The sequence below is a fragment of the Eubalaena glacialis genome, chromosome 18 (assembly GCF_028564815.1).
Source record: "Eubalaena glacialis isolate mEubGla1 chromosome 18, mEubGla1.1.hap2.+ XY, whole genome shotgun sequence".
Taxonomy (NCBI): domain Eukaryota; kingdom Metazoa; phylum Chordata; class Mammalia; order Artiodactyla; family Balaenidae; genus Eubalaena; species Eubalaena glacialis.
This window is the reverse complement of record NC_083733.1, coordinates 456,979-474,900: the sequence shown is the minus strand read 5'-3', so window position 1 is coordinate 474,900 and position 17,922 is coordinate 456,979. Positions and strand designations below refer to the sequence as shown.

The following is a 17,922-nucleotide window of genomic DNA, read 5'->3' as shown; positions in this document are numbered from 1 at the left end:
TCCCAGGGAAATGGCCAAGGAAGTGCCGCAGACAAATGAGAAAGAAATCAGAACGAATATCTCAAGAGAGGAGGAGACAAAGTATACAAGACAGAGCAAACCTAGGAAAATGTGTGGTTACATTTAAATGAATGTCATGCCCCGTGGGCTGTAATTCTAGTGTTAAGGAGTTTATATGTTGAAAGAGGCACACAGACTTAAATACGACTGTTACAAGTATGAGGGAAGACAGTAGCAAAGTAGTGACACGCAGAGGAACTTTCTAACCGTGGTAGGAAGGGAACCAAAGTAACACGAAGAGCACCGCAGAAGCAAGAAACGGGAGAAGCACGGCCGGCCGTAGCTTGGGAAGTAGCAAGGCTAAGGGAGGATGCAGTGCTGTCACCGTCGTACTGGCTTAAACGGTCACATTTACAGACAGAGACGCTCAGATGAGGTGAAGAAATAAAATACAGTTATATGCTCTTGCAACTTCCCTGGCGGTCCAGTGGTTAAGACTTCGCCTTCCAGCACAGGGGGTGCTGGTTCCATCCCTGGTCCGGGAGCTAAGAGCCCACGAGCCTCACGGCCGAAAAAGCAAAACGGAAAACAGAAGCAACATTGTAACAAATTCAATAAAGACTTTAAAAACGGTCCACACCAAAAAAAAGAAAATTAAAAAAAATACAATTACATGCTCTTAAAAAAAGCCAACTCTGAAACAAAAACGATAAGGGGAAAATGTTGAAAATACGTAGAGACAAATGGAGCGGGCCGGTGTGAACAAGGGGGAACGTGTGCTCACAGCCGTGTCAGAGAGGAGGGTTCCGGGGAGAAGCCCCCCCAGCTGCAGACGGGCATCGCCCACCACAAAGCAGCAGCGTCGGGTCACAGAGACAGGCCGGGGAGGTGGAGGGGGCTGGACACAGAGCACGGAGGACCGTCGAGGTGCTGGGGCCATGGGGACAGTGCGAAGGGCAGACGGGGTCCTGGCTCGGCGTGGCGGAGGGACACCCTCGGCTTTAATGCCCGTGTCCCGGCCCAGCACCTGCCGGGCCACAGTTCCCAGGCAGCGTGGTCGGAGCCCTGGATTCCTCACCCTTCAAGGGGGTCTTTTCTGCACAGAGTGGTGAAGAGGGTGGAATCCCAGGGCCTGGCACTGAGGATGCCCCGGTGGGGAGCAGGGGCAAGTCCTCGATGGGGCCTGGGGCCGGCGGCCTCGTCCCCGGGCATCTGGGTGGAGGACGCCCCGGAGCCTCTCCTCCTGGGGTGAGTGGTGGGTGGAGGGAGGGAAGGTAGACGGCCCCACCTCTGCTCAGTCTCCCCTGCAAGCTGCCGTTTCAACAGGAGGAAAACGGGGCTGGAGGCCCAGGCCCCGGGATGCACAGCTAATGACGGCAGAGCCAGGGTTGGGACGTGACCCCCTTCCCAGGCGGGAGAAAGGGCCTGGAGCTGGGCCCGTCCTGTCCTTGGGGCCGGGTCGGGGCTCAGGGAGGCCACCGGCCTGGGACCTGGGCTCCACAGGGCTGGTCTGCGTGAGAGTCCAACGCCATCCAGGGACAGAGGTGGCAGGGAGCCCAGCGAGGGGGTAGGGTCTCCATAGCTCAGCAGCCCTGAGGATCCAGGGTGGGCTGGGGTCACCCAGCTGCCCAGCAGAACCCTGGATGCTGGCCCAGCCCTGGCACCGGGATTCATGATTCACTGGGCCCAGCGCTGTCTGGGCATCCGGTTCTCAGAACCGTGCCCCCCACCCTCCAGCCCCTGCCTCCCCCAGGAGACCTGAGTGTGCGCCCCCCAGCAATAAGGAAATGCAAACGCTCCAGGCTTCCGACCCCAAGCCCCAGCATCCAACATGCTCGGTCAGAAGCCTGCAGCCGGAGCGTGGGTCACTGTGCAGACGCCCCCAGCACTGCGGTGGGGTGTGGTGGGAGTGCCCCTGCCCGGCTGTGCTCCACCTTCCAAGGAAAGTAACAAAAAACTACTTTACAGGCAAACAAAGGGGTACATTCAAGGACACAAAATTGAATCTTGTTTGCAGACCTCAGACACCCGGTCCTGGGGGCAGGACACAACAAACACTGGCGGCCCCTTTCCGTGCGCTAGCCCATCCTCTGCCCCACCTCTGGGCACCAGCCCCGCCCCTGGGCACCAGCCCCGCCCCTGGGGTTTTACTACACTTGGCCTGGCCCAGACAGCGACGCCCAGCCTCAGGGGCTAGGAACTCCCATCTATCCACCCTTGCGGGGAATGTGCTGATTACTGATAAACAGGGGAGGTCCTGGCAACAATCACCTGGCCCAAAGCCCTCTGTCTTCTGGCGCCCAGGACGGTCAGGACAGACGCACAGGAGCAGCAGGGGAGCGCGTCCCTGGGGAGCGTGGCATGTGGACCAGCTGGTGGTTCTGGCCCCTGGTGGCCGTCTGCACTGCAGACCAGTTCCGGGACACAGCGGTGAGGATCATGCAGGGCACGCCTGTCATTGACGGGTAAGCAGCCACCCATGTGACGGGTCCGGGGGTCCGGGCCGGGGGAGCTAGGGTCGAGGCTCACGTGCCCTTGACCTGAGACAGGAGCTGCCCTGTCTCCAATGGGACTCAGTTTCTCCAACTGCACTATGGCCTTTGCCCTTTGCTGGACTCAAGTTTTTTTGTGGGCTCTCTCAGGGCCCCAGAGACTTCAGTAAATGAGGGCCTGTGGGGAACGCGGCAGGAAGGAGGTGAATAGTGAGGCCCCCAAGGCCTCAGCAGCTCCCGGGACACCCCACAACCTGGACTCCTGGGGGCTGGATCCCAGCTCAGAGTGGGGCTGGGGCTGGGGGCCGTTGGGGCCTGGCCCAGGGTCCTGTGTCACAGGAAGTGCAGGTGAGTGTGGCGTCTGCTGTGGCCCTTGGGGGACCCTGTCGGCCCTCTTGACACTCCTTCCTGAGACCCTCTTGTCAAGCCCACCCCTCGCTCCATCCACCTGGGGTGACCCCATCAGGCCATGTGCCCTCGGCTTGACCTCACCGAGGCATCTCACGCTTCAGTGCCCCAGGCCAAGCTCCTGGGTGCCCACTCCCCCTGCCCCCCTTCCAGCCAAGACCCTGGTGACACCTTGTCACACTTTCCCTGATGTCACAGCCAACCTGGCCGCGCCTGTCCCCTTCACTTACCCTCCACCCCCACCCCTGTGCCTCTGACTGCCCCCTCCTGCCACTGGCCTGAGGTCAGGTCTCCTCTCCGCACGGCAGCCAGAGGAAGTCTTGGAGACACAAGTACCAGCCCCTGCCCTTCCAGCTCCGACTCCCACAGAGCTCAGAGCAGTAGCCGGAGTCCTCCCAGCGGCCCCCAGGGCCCCTTGACGCTGCAGGCAGGCCTGGCACTGCCCTTGCCGCCCTGCCCCCGCTCCCACCCCCGGCTCCTCGGGGCTCTCCCAGCCCTGGGAAGGACGCCACCTGTACACACACACTCCCGCCCCGCCTGCTGTTTCCCACCGGGTGCTGGGAAAGTTGGGGTACCCACTTGCCCAGGCTTTATGGGACAAAAGCTCTGCAAGAAAAGCAGAGAAAACGGGTGTCTCATCACATAAGACTGGCAGGGAAATGCAGGGCAGCCCTAGATAAGGAAGTGGCCATCAGGGGTCAGAGCGCACCCTTCCCTCCCTCCCTCCCTCCCTCAGTCCTCCCCTGGTCCCTCCCCTCCTCCTCCTTCCTGGACCTCCCATCCCCCTGCGTGCATCTGAGGGTCCTCACATGGCTGGGTCTCCTCACAGGGATAGGAAGTTTGCCGCAGAGGCTGCTGCCCTTTGCTCCCATCCCGGAGGCCCTGCTGTCTGGCAGGTCTGGGCTCAGGGACCAGGCATCCCAGGCCAGCAAGGGCAGGTAGAATATGCCAACAAAATGAATGTTCCTTCCTTCCGGAGGACTCAGGGCAGCTGGGCACAAGGAGAGGGGGTCCGAGTTTAGGTGCTGGGAGCTGTCCAGAGGTCCATGTGAGGGGTAAGATGGCTCAAAGAGCCCAGACGGCCAGGAGTACTCAGGAAGCTGGGATTTGAGGAGCTGGGATTATCCAAAGTCTTAGAAAGCCAAGACTAGGCTGACAGAATCTAAACCAGTTAGTATTAGCTACTCCTGTGGGTAAGAGAGACCCAAATAAGTAGCTTCAACAACAGAGAAGTCCAGACAGAGTCCTGGCACGGCATTCCATAATGGTGTGGCCACCATTCCCACAGTTACCTCATGGTTTAATATGGCTGCACCAGCTCCAGCCATCACATCTGTAAGCCATAGCTGGCCTAAGTGTGTGTTTGGCTGTCGTTTCTAGCACTTCCCAGCACTCGGAATCCTCCCCTCCCCTCTTTGGGTAGGATGGCAGGGTCCTCTATCAGAGCTGAGGATGCTACCCAGGCCACACAGATAAGGAGGGTAGATCCGTCAGGCTCCAGAACAGACTCCAGAATGTGGTATTGACCTTAGTGCCAATACCTACAAAGGGAGGACAGGCTGAGGCGAGGAGGGAAGAGCAAAGTGGAGGCAGCTGGAGCGTGGGGCTGGATTTCCTAGAGGAGCAAAGGAGTAAAGTCCTGCTCAGCGCTGCCTCGGAGACAGTGACCAGGGCCAGCCCCCCCCCCAACTCTGCATTGAGGCAGTGACCTCGCCTTGCTGGAGTTCATCCACCCCTCAGTCAGCAAAGGCGTCCTGACCACCAGCCCATGCCCAGCAGTCAAACCTCACAGCTGGGGCAGGAGCTCCCCAGGAGACCAGGGGCAACTTCCAGGATCTGGAGCCCTGTGTGGGGCCCAGGGAGCCCTCACTTCCCACCGGGAGCCATGGCCACCTTGCTGTGGAAGAGCCCACCCCAGCGGGCCGGACGACCTGGGCCGTCACGATGTTGACACTGTTAGTGACCCTCACAAGGCAGCCCCGTGTTACAGATGAAGAAACAGACACCGGGGAGGGAGCCAGGGCTGGGGGTGGGAACTAGGTGTGGGCGAGGGTCCTGGGGAGAGTGGGCATGGCTGCTGGGCTGGGGAGGAGGGGTGGATGGGAGGGCCCGCAGTGGGAACAAAGCCCCCTCCAGGCTGTCCTCACAGCCCCCTTGTCACCAGACTAGGGATCCGCTGGTTGGCTCCCTGGATGTCCCGTGCGTGTGTGCCCGTTGGCTGGTAAAAGCCAGATGCCGACTGGTGGGCCAGGGCTGGGCCTGAGACTCTGAAATTCTAACCAGCTCCCAGGGGCCGAGGCCCCTTCCGGCACCTGGAGCTTATGGCTCCCAGCGGTCTCTCCCCTGGGGGCTGCTCCTGGTCCCCCTGTGACAGTTCCTGGATCCAGGGAGGAATGTGCCCCATGGGTCCTGCCCTGGAAGACCCCCACCTGACAGCCCTCCTTGTCTATCCCCTCCTCTCCTCCACCCGCACCTCACCTCCTGCAATGCACTCACCGCCTACCGGCTCCTGGGAGAAATTCAGAGGGCCTGTCCTTTGGAAGCACAGAGGGATCTTCTTGGAAATGGTGCAGGACTGTCCCCAGGGACAGAGGCAGCAGAGGGCCTCTGGGGCCCCCAAATCCCGCACTGGTGCCCTGCTCCCGTGGCTGCCCCCCAGGGTAGGCCACGCCCCACACTTCCCCACCCTCTCCCTGCAGCAGAAGGATTTCATCTTTAATCTGTGAATCTCCCCCAGGCCTACACTCAGGAGCCCCATGTCAACCAGCCTTGTTCATGGAGATTGTTTCAACTCCAAACTCCCCTGACCTCCACGATTTTGAAGCCAAGCCGGCATCTGCCCTCCCTCTTCCCCAGTGAAAGGCTCCGGGAGGGAAGACCTGTCCACTTAGGGCTCAGCTCAGTGACCTGGCCTGGGGGTGTGGCCAGTTGAGAAGCTCACCTGTGCTCAGGTGTGTTCAGATAACAGCAATCACCCTGTGACCTTCCTAGTCCTCAGCCCACGAGAAGAGGAGCTGGAGAGGGGACAGCCTGCCCGGGAGGGAGCTCGGGGGGCCCGGGTCCAAGTGGCCATCCTGACCTGCCCCTGACCCCTCCTCCTGGCCCCTCCAGGCACAATGACCTGCCCTGGCAGCTGCTGAAACTGTTCAACAATCAGCTTCAGGACCCGAGGGCCAACCTGACCAGCCTGGCCCACACTCACACCAACATCCCCAAGCTGAAGGCTGGCTTTGTGGGTGCCCAGGTATGGTCCGGCCCGGAGCCTGAGGCACTGGAGCCCATCGCCTCCTCCCTTGCTGCCCTTTCCTGGTGGCGGCGTACCGCCCCGGGCTCTTAGAGGGGGCTCCGATAGCCACTCAGGCTGTGGGGAGGGCTTCCGTGGCCACAGGGAAGCCAGAGCCCGTGTGCCTGGGGCCCGGCTCCTCAGCTCCCAGCTCCTCCCCCCGTGACCCCCCCAGTTCTGGTCTGCGTACACGCCCTGCGACACCCAGAACAAGGATGCCGTGAAGAGGACGCTGGAGCAGATCGACGTCATCCACCGCATGTGCCAGTTGTACCCCGAGACCTTCCTGTGTGTCACCGACAGCACAGGTGGGTGCCAGCGCCCACCAGCCCTGGTCCTGAGCAGGGTCTCCTGCGCCGCTCTGCGGTTTGTTTCACGTGGAAGCCAGTCCCCACACCCGACACCCGGGCACACGTGTCGCCCGGTGCCCACCGCCCCTGGCCGGGCTCTCCTCGCAGGCATCCGGCAGGCCTTCCGGGAGGGAAAGGTGGCCAGTCTGGTCGGCGTGGAGGGCGGCCACTCCATCGACAGCAGCCTGGGCGTCCTGCGGGCGCTCTACCACCTGGGCATGCGGTACCTGACTCTCACCCACACCTGCAACACGCCCTGGTGAGCAGCCCCGGGGGGGCCGGCCGGGCGGGAGGGTTTCAGGGCAGGGACCGCCCCGGCACCTGTCTCTCCTCCTGCGGGTCCTGAGGTGGGTGGGCCCGGACAACCACGTTGCCTCTCGGGCGCCTGCTCTCTGCTCTCCCAGGGCCGACAACTGGTTGGTGGACACGGGAGAAGACAAGGCCCGCAGCCAAGGCCTGTCACTCTTTGGGCAGGTGAGTGGGGGGCGGGGCCTCGGTCACCCTCAGAGGACCCGGCGCGTCACCTGTTTCCTCGTCTGTGAGATGGGCCAGCAGGACGGGTCTTCCACTGGAACCCACAGGTCATTAGAGTGGCCTCCAGTCTTCCAGCCACTGAAGGGCTTGTTAACACCTGGCCAGTGCCCTTCCCCACACCTGGACTTCCCAGGCGGCCGCCAGAAACCCCAGAAGGTCGCGGGAACCCAAGTGTGCACGGCACAGCCTGCCTGGTCCCAGGGTGCTGGCTGAGACCCTCCAGGCTGTGTGGGTCCCCTGAGCCCCGTCCCCCCCCAGAGCGTCGTGAAGGAGATGAACCGACTGGGCGTCATCATCGACTTGGCCCACACGTCCACGGCCACCATGAGGGCCGTGCTGCAGCTGTCCAAGGCCCCCGTGGTCTTCAGCCACTCCTCGGCCTACAGCGTGTGCCAGCACCGGCGCAACGTGCCCGACGACGTGCTCCGGCTGGTGGTGAGAGGCTGGGCCGCGGCCGTCCGCTCCTGGGCTGGCCCTCGCGGCTGGCCGCCCCGCCCACAGTGCCACCCTCTCTCCCGAGCAGAAGCAGACGGGCAGCCTAGTGATGGTGAACTTCTACAATGACTACGTTTCCTGCAAAGCGGAGGCCAACTTGTCCCAAGTGGCAGGTGGGCGGGGGCGAGCGGCCGGGGCGCCGGGCCGGGGCCTCTCGCAGGGCCCTCACGTGCTGCCTCTCCGCAGACCACCTGGACCACATCAAGAAGGTGGCGGGGGCCGGAGCCGTGGGCTTGGGTGGGGACTACGACGGTGTGTCCAGGTGAGGCGAGACCCCCTCCACGTGCTGTGAGGGGCGGGGGGGGGGCGCCGAGGACTCCGGGGCTCGGGATGGGGGCCCCAGGCCCTGCCCCCTGGGATGCAGAGCCTGGCTCGCTCCACCCGCATCTCAGGCTCCCCTCGGGGCTTAAGGACGTGTCCAAGTATCCAGACCTGGCGGCGGAGCTGCTGAGGAGACAGTGGACCGAGGCAGAGGTCAAGGGCGCCCTGGCCAACAACCTGCTGAGGGTCTTCGAGGCGGTGGAGCAGGTGAGGGGCCCCGCACTCCCCGCGTCGCCGACCACCTCCTGCCCTCAGGCAGGCGGCCGACCTGTGTCTTTCCCCAGGCGAGCAGTCACACGCAGCCTCCCGGCGAGGAGCCCATCCCATTGGACCAACTGGAGGCCTCCTGCAGGACCAGCTACGGCTACTCAGGGGCCCCCAGCCTCCACCTCCAGCCGGGGGCCCTGCTGGCCTCCCTCGCGCTCCTCGTCCTCTGCCTGTGTCCCCTCTGACGCCCTGGCAGCTGGAACGGCAGCGACTCCCTGTGCGCTCAGACTGGCCTGTCCTGGGCAGGCACCTGCGCTCCCCTGGGCAGCGCAAAACACAGGCACGGAGGGACCCTCAATAAAGTCGCCGATCCTTCGAGTCTCGTGTCATCAGCACCCTGGCCCTGGAGGGGGCTCCTGGCTGGACACCAGACACAAGAGCGCCTGAGTCCTGAAGGTCAGGGCCAGAGAGCTCAGGGTCTGAGAGGCTTTGCGTGGACGTTGCTGGAGGGTCTTTAAAACAGTCCAGGCGCCAGCTGCCACCTCCCCACACACATCTGTACACAGGTGCGTGCACACACACAGCCACGCACACGTGTGCACACCTGCACCCCACATCCTCATACCGGTGCACACCCATGCACGCACATATACACACCCACACGCACTCACACACGTGTGTGCCCACGGCCCACCCCTGGGGCCAGCCTCTCTTGGCAAACAGGAAAGCAAGGACCGGAGCAGGGAGGACCCCAGCCCTGCAGGGTGTCCTCACATGCCATGAACAAGGCCCCTGCAGGGCAGGGCTTCACCCAAGGGGGGCTCGGTAGCGTTCCCCCTGCCACCGGTCATTCGGTGCATGTGTCTTGAGATGAATAACTTAGTGGGTGACAGACCCTGGACAAGACCCCCAACACATCCCTGCTGGCCTCTTTCCAGGCCAGAGTCCCTGAGGATGCCCCTCTGTGCCGTTACCCACCGGTGCCTGCCAGCCTGGGCCCTGGGAGCCAGCGAGGGCCTCTGGGCTGGGGCCCTGCCTCTCTCTCCCAGCAGGCACTCTCTCCAGAGAGACCTAAAGCCACTAGCAGGGACATTGTGGGTATTTGCTGATCACTTAGGATTAGTTTAACGTTAAAGGAGAAAAAAGCAAGTTGAGGGTTTCTGTCCTGAGTTGGCCGAATCCTGCCCAACACGCCAGCCTGCCACGGCTGGCTGATTTATTTGCCGGGGCTGTTGGCAGCTGGAGGGCCCCCTGGTGGGCTGCAGGTGGGCACGCCTAATTTTGCTAACTGGGAGGGATTTTCCCATAAGAAACGCTTTAATATTCGTCGGAAATAATCTTAACCACATTAGAATCACACCAGAGGCCACCCCTCAAGTGCCGTCCCCAGAATCTGGTTCTGGGGACCCTTCTCACCCCTCATTCACCCTGGGAGACACAGGCCTGCAGGCCTTTCCTGGGGGTCCTGGTGAGGGGCTCCAGGGAGGCAGGTGCCACACCCGGGCCCACCCAGCAGCGTGGAGTCTGCTCAGGAGCCCCTGGAGGGCTGTCTCCCCAGGCAGGGCCCACATCAGCGATTCTCCAACCAGGCAACAAGCAGCCCCAGGCCCTGTTCAAACCCAGACGTGCTCAGAGGGGACAAGGGGGGCCCAGAGCCACAGGTGGTCACTCTGGCAGGCGGGTTGGGCACAAGGGGCAGGGACCCCACTGTGGTTCTGATTCTACAACCCTGGCCACGGTTCACATGCACGAAAAACTGATCAAGACCAGCCAGGCTGCAAAGCACCGGCGTGAAACACAAGCCAAATAATCTAACAGACGCCAGCCACTTTGAAGAGGGCGTGGCTGAGAGCAGAGCCTTCTGACGACACATCGAGGGGCCCCGGCAAGGCCTGCGACAAACCCAGTCCTCTGGTGGGTAAGGGCGTCTCTCGGAGTGGGGTGGGGGGCAGCCAGCAGTGCCGAAACTAGAACTTTGCGCGGGGAGCAGGGGCTGAGAACCTGAAAACGGGGTTTTCACTGCCCAAGGAGTAACAAACCAGAGGGGGAGGCCTGACAAGTGCAAACTTGTGGTTCCCGTGCCCACGGGGTATGTGTGTGTGTATGTGTCTGTGTGTGTCTGGACGTAGTTTCTGGTGCACACAGTGGGGTGCCCGGACGTAGTTCCTGTGAGCACAGAGGGAGGCCCACAGACGTGCTTCGCGTGAGCGGTGGGTTGCGGGGAAGGTGCCCGGACGTAGTTTCTGGTGCACATAGGGCGGTGCACCAGCATGGTTCCGGCGCGCACAGAGGGGCGCACCGACGTGGTTTCCGGTGCGCACAGCAGGGTGACCAGACGCGGTTCCCGTGAGTACAGAGGGGCGCCCGGTGGTAGTTTCTGGGGGCACATAGGGGTGCGCACGGATGTAGTTTCTGGTGCACGCAGGAGGGCACAGGGACTTGGTTTCTGGTGCACACATAGGTTGCCCGGACGCGGTTTCTGGGGCACACGGGGTGGGGGGCGCCCGGACGCGGTTCCCGCGAGCACACCGGTGCAGACCCCCTGGCCTCGAGACCGTCCCGGTCACGTAGAGAAACGGGAGGGCCTGTGCCACATTCGGGGCTGGAGGGAACCACAGGGTAATAACGTGAGGGCGTTTCCTGATTTGGTCGGTTCTACGGTAACTAGAAGGTTGCCGTGAGGAAAGCTCCTACACAGGATACAGAAGTTGTGTACTTGGTGTGCAGCTGTTAACATAAGTTTAAAAGTATTTCAAGGTAAAATCGTAGAGGAACTGTGGATCTGATTCGGCCTCACCAAGCAGGGAATCCCACTCTTCACACCACCCCATCTGCCCTCCTTCAGGAACCCGTCAGCCTCCTACTGGCGGGCTGGACCGCAAGCCGGCTGTCCCGCTTAAGGCCCCCACCCCACCCCAGGCCATTAAAGCAAAGATGGAGACAGTTCTCAGGGATCAATCTCTTTATTCACAACAGCATTTCAGGAAAAGGCAAACTTCGCCTGCTGCCCTTTGATGCGGCGTGGCCTCTGCCCCCAGCAGGCGTCTCCGTGGAGCTCTGCACCCCCTGGGGACCTTCTCTGAACCCCCAGCACATGGGAGCCCCAAGGGATGATGGCCAGGGAGTAAGGCGAGGTCGGCATCACAGAAGAAACACCAGGTGGCTCTTGAACCCCATTCTCTCCGGCCTCACACCACAGTCCAGAGTGCCAGGCAGCCCACAGCACAACTTACTATACAGAACACCCAAGGGCTCCAAGTCCAGGAAGAATCAAACGCAGAGAGCCAGGGAAAGCTCTCCCACGTTTCTGTCCATGAGAGCCAGTGCTGTGAGGACGGACGGCCAGCCAGAGGCCTCTGGTCAGCACTGACGACCAGTGCTCTCCAGCTGACGCTGGGGCGGGGCTCATCCCAAAGGCTCCCGATCTACTTGCTCCTTCTCTTTTGGCAAAAAAAAAAAATCCCTGGAAGCTTCAGGAAAACGAAGTAAACTTCAGGAATTGGAGAAAACAGAAAAGTGCAGCCTGTCTGAAGCTCCCCTCAGGCCAGCCCAGCACGTCGTCAGAAGCACTGCCACTGCTGGCCCCACTGAGAGCGGCTCTCCCATTAGCCGCTCCAGCTTCAAGGTCAACAGCGTGAGCCCACAAGGCAGCAAGAGCCAGATGGGGGAGGCACCCCATCACTTATAGTGACAGGAGAAAAGCATCCCACCCAAGAGGGGGAGGCGCCTGCTCCTTGGCTGGGAGGGGCCTCAGCATAGACTCTGGCTTCCTAGAGGAGACCCCGCAGGGCAGTGAGGATGCAGACGCCCAGGGGGCCGCTGGACTGGGAGCTAGGCGCCTGACACTGGGGAGCCCGAGCGGGGCCCATCCCGCTGGCAGGACCAGGTTCTAAACGGAGTGGGGGGCCTCCAGGGGTGCCTAGCAACAGCCTGCAGCCCTGACCCCCACTGGCTGACCACTCCCAGCACATCTGCCATCACATGGAGTGCGAAAGCCCCCATATCCACGTGGCAGCCACCAGCCAGTCCCTGGGGGTTTCTCAGTGGTGGTGGATGGAGGGGAGCCTGCAGATCGCCCAGCTGGTGGCCCGGAGTCACAGGAATTACCCACAGAATTCAGAAGTTTGTGCCAACTCGCCCAGCCGGACACAGACCCACACCCGTGCTCAGAGAAGAGGCAGAGTCCCAGGCCTGGCAGGTGAGAGGGTGAGAGCAGTGGGGAGGGGGCAGAGGCGGCCTTCCCAGCCCTTCCCCTATGAGGCCGGGATGGGGCGTGCTGCCGCTGGGCTCCGCTAATTCCTCAGGGCGGCCAACCTGCAAACGACAACAGGATTCCCTGAGGCCCTGGCAGTGGCTCCACCCCGGCTTTCCAGGCCCTTTTCCAGGCCGTCCTAGTCCTGTTCCTCCCCTTCCAGGGGGAGCTATAGACGTGAGCAGGGTCTAAACAAGGCGCAGGGACTGAGCCGCTCCTGGGCCTGCAGGCCTCGAGGCCGGGGTTTCTGCATGCCTCCCGAGCTCCCGCCCAGCACGCTGCCCGCCCAGCACAGGTGCCCCTGGCCCACCTCCGAGACAGCTGGTCCTCCTGGCTGCGCACGGAGCTCTCGCCCACGGCAGAGGCGCCCTCGGGCAGCTGGCTGAGCTGGTCCAGGACCTCGAGGCCGTTCTCCTCGGCGATCTGCAGGATGAGGCTGTCCACCTGCTCCTGTGGTGTGGTCAGCGTGGTGGCCGAGCTCATGGAGTCCTCCATCACCTGGGGGTCGTGTGCCGGGCGGTCAGGGCTTCCTGGGGCACAGCTGCCTGCACGGGCACCCGCCCCCGGCCCCCGGCCCCCCTCTCCCCTGCTGGACCTCTGCGGGCCGGTCTGGCCTCCCCACGAGGAGCCGGGCTCCCGGGCGGGGAAGGGGGCGCAGGCCAGGCCGTCACCCGCACACCCGGGCCGCGGGCCGACGTACCGACGTGTGCACGTCCAGGCTCTGCACCTGCTGCTCGAATCTGTCCATCACCGCAGAGACCTTCTGCAGGTCCATGGTGCTGAGGGCCCGGTCCAGGGCTTTGGTCACCTGCGCCATGTTCTTGGTCACCTGGCAGAGGCGGGAGTGAGGAGGCAGGCGGGGCCCTCACGGCCCCCGCCCCCCCGCCCCCAGCATGGCACGTCCCCAGATGGTGCTGTCAACGGAAGGACGGACACTGGAGGGAGCCTTCGGGGTGCGTCTTCCGCTCTAGCACCGCCCTTACTGTAGGGAATCCCGGCCTGACCCCTTGCGCTGGGCCACCCCCTCGACTCTGCCAGCAGAAGCCGGCCCCGGGCACGTGGCCCCCGGCCCAGCACTCACCCCCTTCATGGTCACGGCCGTCTGCACCTTGGAGGCCACGGCATCCACGCGGGACGCCATGCGGAGCCAGTTCACGCCTTCGTTCTTCTTGCGAATGGCGTTCTCGGCGTACACCCGTGCACACTCCACGTTCTTCTGGTGAAGGGCCTGAAATGCAGGGGGAATGGCAGCTGCGGCCCGGCCCCGGCCAGTCCTGGGGTGCCGTCTGCTGCTGTGGGGCAGCCCCTTCTCAGCCTCTCCGCAGGGTTTCTCATCAGAAATGTCTCAGGAGTGAGGGTGTCCAGGGGCAGGGCCCCCGACCAGCCCTCAGAGAAAATCAGACAAGAAAGCCGGGCTCAGGAAAACATGGCCACCTTTCCAGGCCTCTCCACTCCCACTGACACACTCAGCTGCCCTCACACGACAGAGCTCCGCCTGGAAGAAGCAGAGCTTGAAAAACCAGCACAGGCGATGCTGATTCCAAAGGAATCACGACTATGGCGGTGACATGGCTTCAGACTGGGGAGTCGGCTGCGTTTCCTTTCTGCCCTGGGAGCCTCGGTCTGGGTGAGGAGTTATCCAAACCCAGCACCCCAGGAGCTACTCTAGCCGTTAGCCAGCTGTAGGAAAGCCCCCCCACGGAGAGCACGGCAACCCCAGGAGCCTCCAGCCCTGCCCCGCCCCACAGAGGGGTTTGGCCCCTGCCCAGGCCCGAGGAGCACAGGACCGACCGGAGGAAAGGCCCGGCCCGGCGGCAGCGCCCGCACTCACCTTCTTCACCTTGGCCTGCTCCGCCTTGGCGTCCTTCTCCGCCTTCTTGGCCAGCTTCTCCAGCTGCTTTGCCGTGAACTGACGGACAGGAGGCCGGGTCACCACCCCGGCCTACCCCCACCCCGCTCCCCGCCCTCCTGGGCTCTACGTTCGTGCCGAGGGTGGACGTCACTGATCCCTCACGACTGCTGCCTCTGCTGGACAGTCCGCTGCCCACTAGGACGTCAGTGCCCGTCCGCGCGCTTGTGCCCCTCAGCTGCTCCCTCCACACAGCCCAGCTCCCAGCGGCCTCAGCCCCTTCCTCCACCAGCCTGAAGCACGACGCACCGGCTCCCTGTTCCACTGATAGCAGCTGGGGGCACACTGAGAAACTGCCCACAGGCCTTGGCCAGCGTCACACAGATGCTGCCACCGTAAACCCCTCCCTCTTTGACCGCCTTGGTGTCCAGGCCTCAGGCTAACGTCTCCCCTGCTCCCGTGGTCCAGCCTCTGTGCAGATCAACACTTTCCTAACCTCAGGCTCACGGGCACAGGGCGCTCTCTGCAAAGTCATCCCCGATTCCCGGTCATCAGACTCAATTCTGAGGGGCCTTTAAATCAACGTCTGCAGCACCTGACTCTCTGACCATTTTTTCTTCCTGCACCGTCCCGTGCAGTAGCTACTAGACACATGTAGCTACTTAAACTTAAATTACCTAAAATTAAGTGAAAGTAAAAAATCAGTCCCGCAAGCCACATTCCCGGTGTCTGATGGGGCCGGTGTCAGGCATCGCCATGTCGGCTACCCTAGCCCGGCTCTGCGCCCAGAGCCCCACTCCTGCCCCACCCACACGGGGCCCCTCCTGTCAGGGGCTCTGTGGCCTGCTCTGCGTCCAGGCTTGCCCAGCCCCCGGCCCACTGCCCTCCACACACAGCCTGAAGTACACACCGGGCCACCATCTGCCACCTCTAAACAAAGTCCACCACTCTGGCCAGGTGCCCTGGGACCCGCTGGTCAGCTGCAGCAGGGACCACCTGGCATGACCTCGCACACCCCAGCCCTGGTCAGTGGCCCTCCACAGGCCTCAGCTGACCAGAAGCTGGCAGGGAGAAGGCTCAGATGACCCAAGGCAACAGCAGCCTTCCAGAGGCCAGTTTCCTAACTCTGGTCCTGTCAGCACTGTTCTCTCAGCCAACGTCACTCACCCACCTGGGAGGGTCCCCAGCCCTCGGGCCCCTCCCTCAGCCCTGGGTGCCCCCATGCACTTGGGACGTTTCGTTGTGGAAAAAAAGTTTCTTGTCTGTCCACCCCCACCAGCTACGTTCCTCAGGGAAAAGTCCAGATTTTCCTGACCTGGGAATCTGGCCTGGAGGCCCCACAGCAGAGCCAGTGCAGCTGCTACAGTCGGGGGCCGATGCACATCACTCCTCCTGTCCTTCAGAACCCACCGTGGATGGGCACCTAGGAGGGCCCCTACGGGAACTGGGGCAGGAGCCTGCCGACACCACCCCAGGCAGGACTGCTCAGCTGCCCAGAATGCCCTGCTGCACGTGCTTCTGAAGGACTTGAGGCAACCGTTTTAAACGCCTCGTGGAACATTAAGGGATGCACACACTCGCACTCTCATGAATGAGGCCAAATGACCTGCTTCCGCTCAGCCCGAGACAAGCTAGCAAGCCACCTCACTGACCCCTCAGTCATCAGTCTGGCTGAGCACTATCCTGAGTGTGACGCACACCATCTGTCCCCACTGACAACCACCAGGACAGGGCGGGGTGAAGGGCCATTCAGTACATACCTTCAGCTGGAACAGGGTATCTGCAAAGAGAGGAGATGATTTGAGGATTGTAATAAACGTGAGAAGCAACACTCCTAACCAGCTGGTGGGGCACTAAGACCCTCCTGGACGTGAAGAGCTGGCACAGAACTGGGGCCTTCAGGGAGGCCTACTCACACCAGCCCCGCCCCTCCTTAGCCTCCCTGACTCTCCAATTCAGGAAAACACCAGGATGGCACCAGCTGACCTTAAGGGTTAGCGTGCGGGGGAAGGTCATGGGTGCAGCATGTGGCCCATGGTGAAAACTCTAGATGGTTTGTAATCAGTGCAGCTTTACAAAGGACCCTTGGGAGTCCTCCCCAATTTAGTAAGGTTTAGTACTTGACAGTCTATTCTTTATGGATAAAAACAGCAGGGCGATGACTCTTACGCCATAAAAGAGCTGGCCCACAGAGACCACTCTCCATGGGAGCTGCCATTTCTGAGCCATCGAATCAGGCTCAGGTGCCCCCCTACCCTCAATGAGGAACTGGAGACCTGTGTGTGTTACTGGCTAAGTCCCTTGGTATCTGAACTTGCTACTCACTTACCCAAACTCAAGAGCTCGGTAGATTCAGCTTCATCTTAAAACTATCTCAGTGTATATCCCATTCCTAAATTTGGGGAATGATTTCTGAAAGGGTGTACCACACTAGCCCGGAATGAAGAAACGAAATCCTGCAACCAGAATCCAGAACCACAAAGGTATGTGAAGGCTCCCAGCTGAGAGCCCAGTGGAGCTCTGTGCAGCTCTCACCTGTCACTGCGGGCCCTGGTCAAGGCCAGAGCTGTCTGCATCTCTGGAGGAACAGGTGGCAGGCAGTGTGCTCACTGCAGGAAAAGCAAGGCTGGGCTGGGTGTGGCCCAGACTTGAGTGGGAAGGACAGACTCTGAAGGGCAAAACCTAACCCTGGAGAAAAGGGATACAGGCAAAACAGAATTCCCTGGGGAGCTGAAGCTGAGTGAGCTGTGAGGCAAAACCCAACGTGTGTGTGTGCGCATGGGGTGGGGTGTGCTGTTCATCTTCTCTCTGAGGCAATCTGCATAGGATTTCCTTCATGACAATAACATTGCACAGCCTCTCTATCACACTAGCACTTAAACATCCTGGCAAATGTAGGTATCTTCATTTTATCACTGATGCTTCCTGTTCTGGAGCAGAGCAGGGCAGAGGACCCTGAGGGGGTGCTGCAGGCAGTGGAGGACCAGGCCGCCTGGGGCCTGTGCCTGCACGGACTCCTCAACCTGTTTTCCCATCTCCACAATGGGCGCATACGGTTCCTATCTCAAGAGCTGTTGTGCCTGTACATAGTGAGGGCTTTTTGCCAGAGCTCTTCTTATTTCTCTTAGCGGTGTTCTGGGGGCAGTGGTGCAACCGTCTCCTTTTCGGGTGCCCTCTGACCCGGCATCCCAGGGCCCCAAAGGCCGATGTCCCTCACCAGTACCGCAGCTTGGCGGGGCAGGGGCAGACGGTCGTTGAGGAGGGCCGGGGAAGGGGGTCGGGGCTCAGGGAAGGGGATCGGAGTCCTGGGTCGAGGCCCCGGGGTCGAGGTCGGGGTCCTGGGTCCCGGGGTATGGTGTCGGGGATCGGGGTCCCGGGTGGAGGCCCCGGGATCCGGTACCGGGGATCGGGGCCCAGGGTCCGGGATCGAGGCCAGGGGCACCCCGCCTGAGCCCCGCCCACGGGAGAGGCGGTCCCGCCCCGCGCGGCCCCGGAGGGTGGCGGCCTCTCACCGTCCATGGCCGGTCCGGCAGCGGCAGCCCTGGCAGAGGCGGACTGACTGGATCTCCCGGCGGCGTCAACCGAACCGACCGGCGCGGGCTGGCGGGCTGGCGGGCTGGCGAGCGGGTACTGTCGGGTGGCCGCCGCTTCCGGCGGTTGGGAGCTCTCGCGAGAGGACGGGCTGGTCTCGCGGGCGGTGGCGTTGCCGTGGCGACCGCGCGGGCCAGGGA

General features: G+C 62.2%; 2 protein-coding genes across 2 annotated transcripts; one reads left to right on the top strand and one right to left on the bottom strand.

Moving 5' to 3' along the window:
* The first annotated feature begins 2,187 nt into the window (after positions 1–2,187).
* Positions 2,188–8,468, top strand: DPEP1 (dipeptidase 1). Its single transcript, XM_061172979.1, has 10 exons — positions 2,188–2,465; positions 6,012–6,144; positions 6,359–6,491; positions 6,642–6,792; positions 6,938–7,007; positions 7,326–7,502; positions 7,591–7,675; positions 7,749–7,824; positions 7,955–8,090; positions 8,168–8,468. The coding sequence occupies exons 1-10, from the start codon at positions 2,362–2,364 to the stop codon at positions 8,333–8,335; spliced, it is 1,233 nt and encodes a 410-aa protein (XP_061028962.1). The 5' UTR covers positions 2,188–2,361; the 3' UTR covers positions 8,336–8,468.
* A 3,822-nt stretch (positions 8,469–12,290) lies between these two features.
* Positions 12,291–17,853, bottom strand: CHMP1A (charged multivesicular body protein 1A). The gene is made up of 7 exons (XM_061173447.1): positions 17,704–17,853; positions 15,952–15,971; positions 14,174–14,251; positions 13,424–13,570; positions 13,043–13,171; positions 12,653–12,840; positions 12,291–12,404 (listed from the first exon to the last, which is right to left on the bottom strand). The coding sequence occupies exons 1-7, from the start codon at positions 17,708–17,710 to the stop codon at positions 12,383–12,385; spliced, it is 591 nt and encodes a 196-aa protein (XP_061029430.1). The 5' UTR covers positions 17,711–17,853; the 3' UTR covers positions 12,291–12,382.
* Positions 17,854–17,922: the final 69 nt, after the last annotated feature.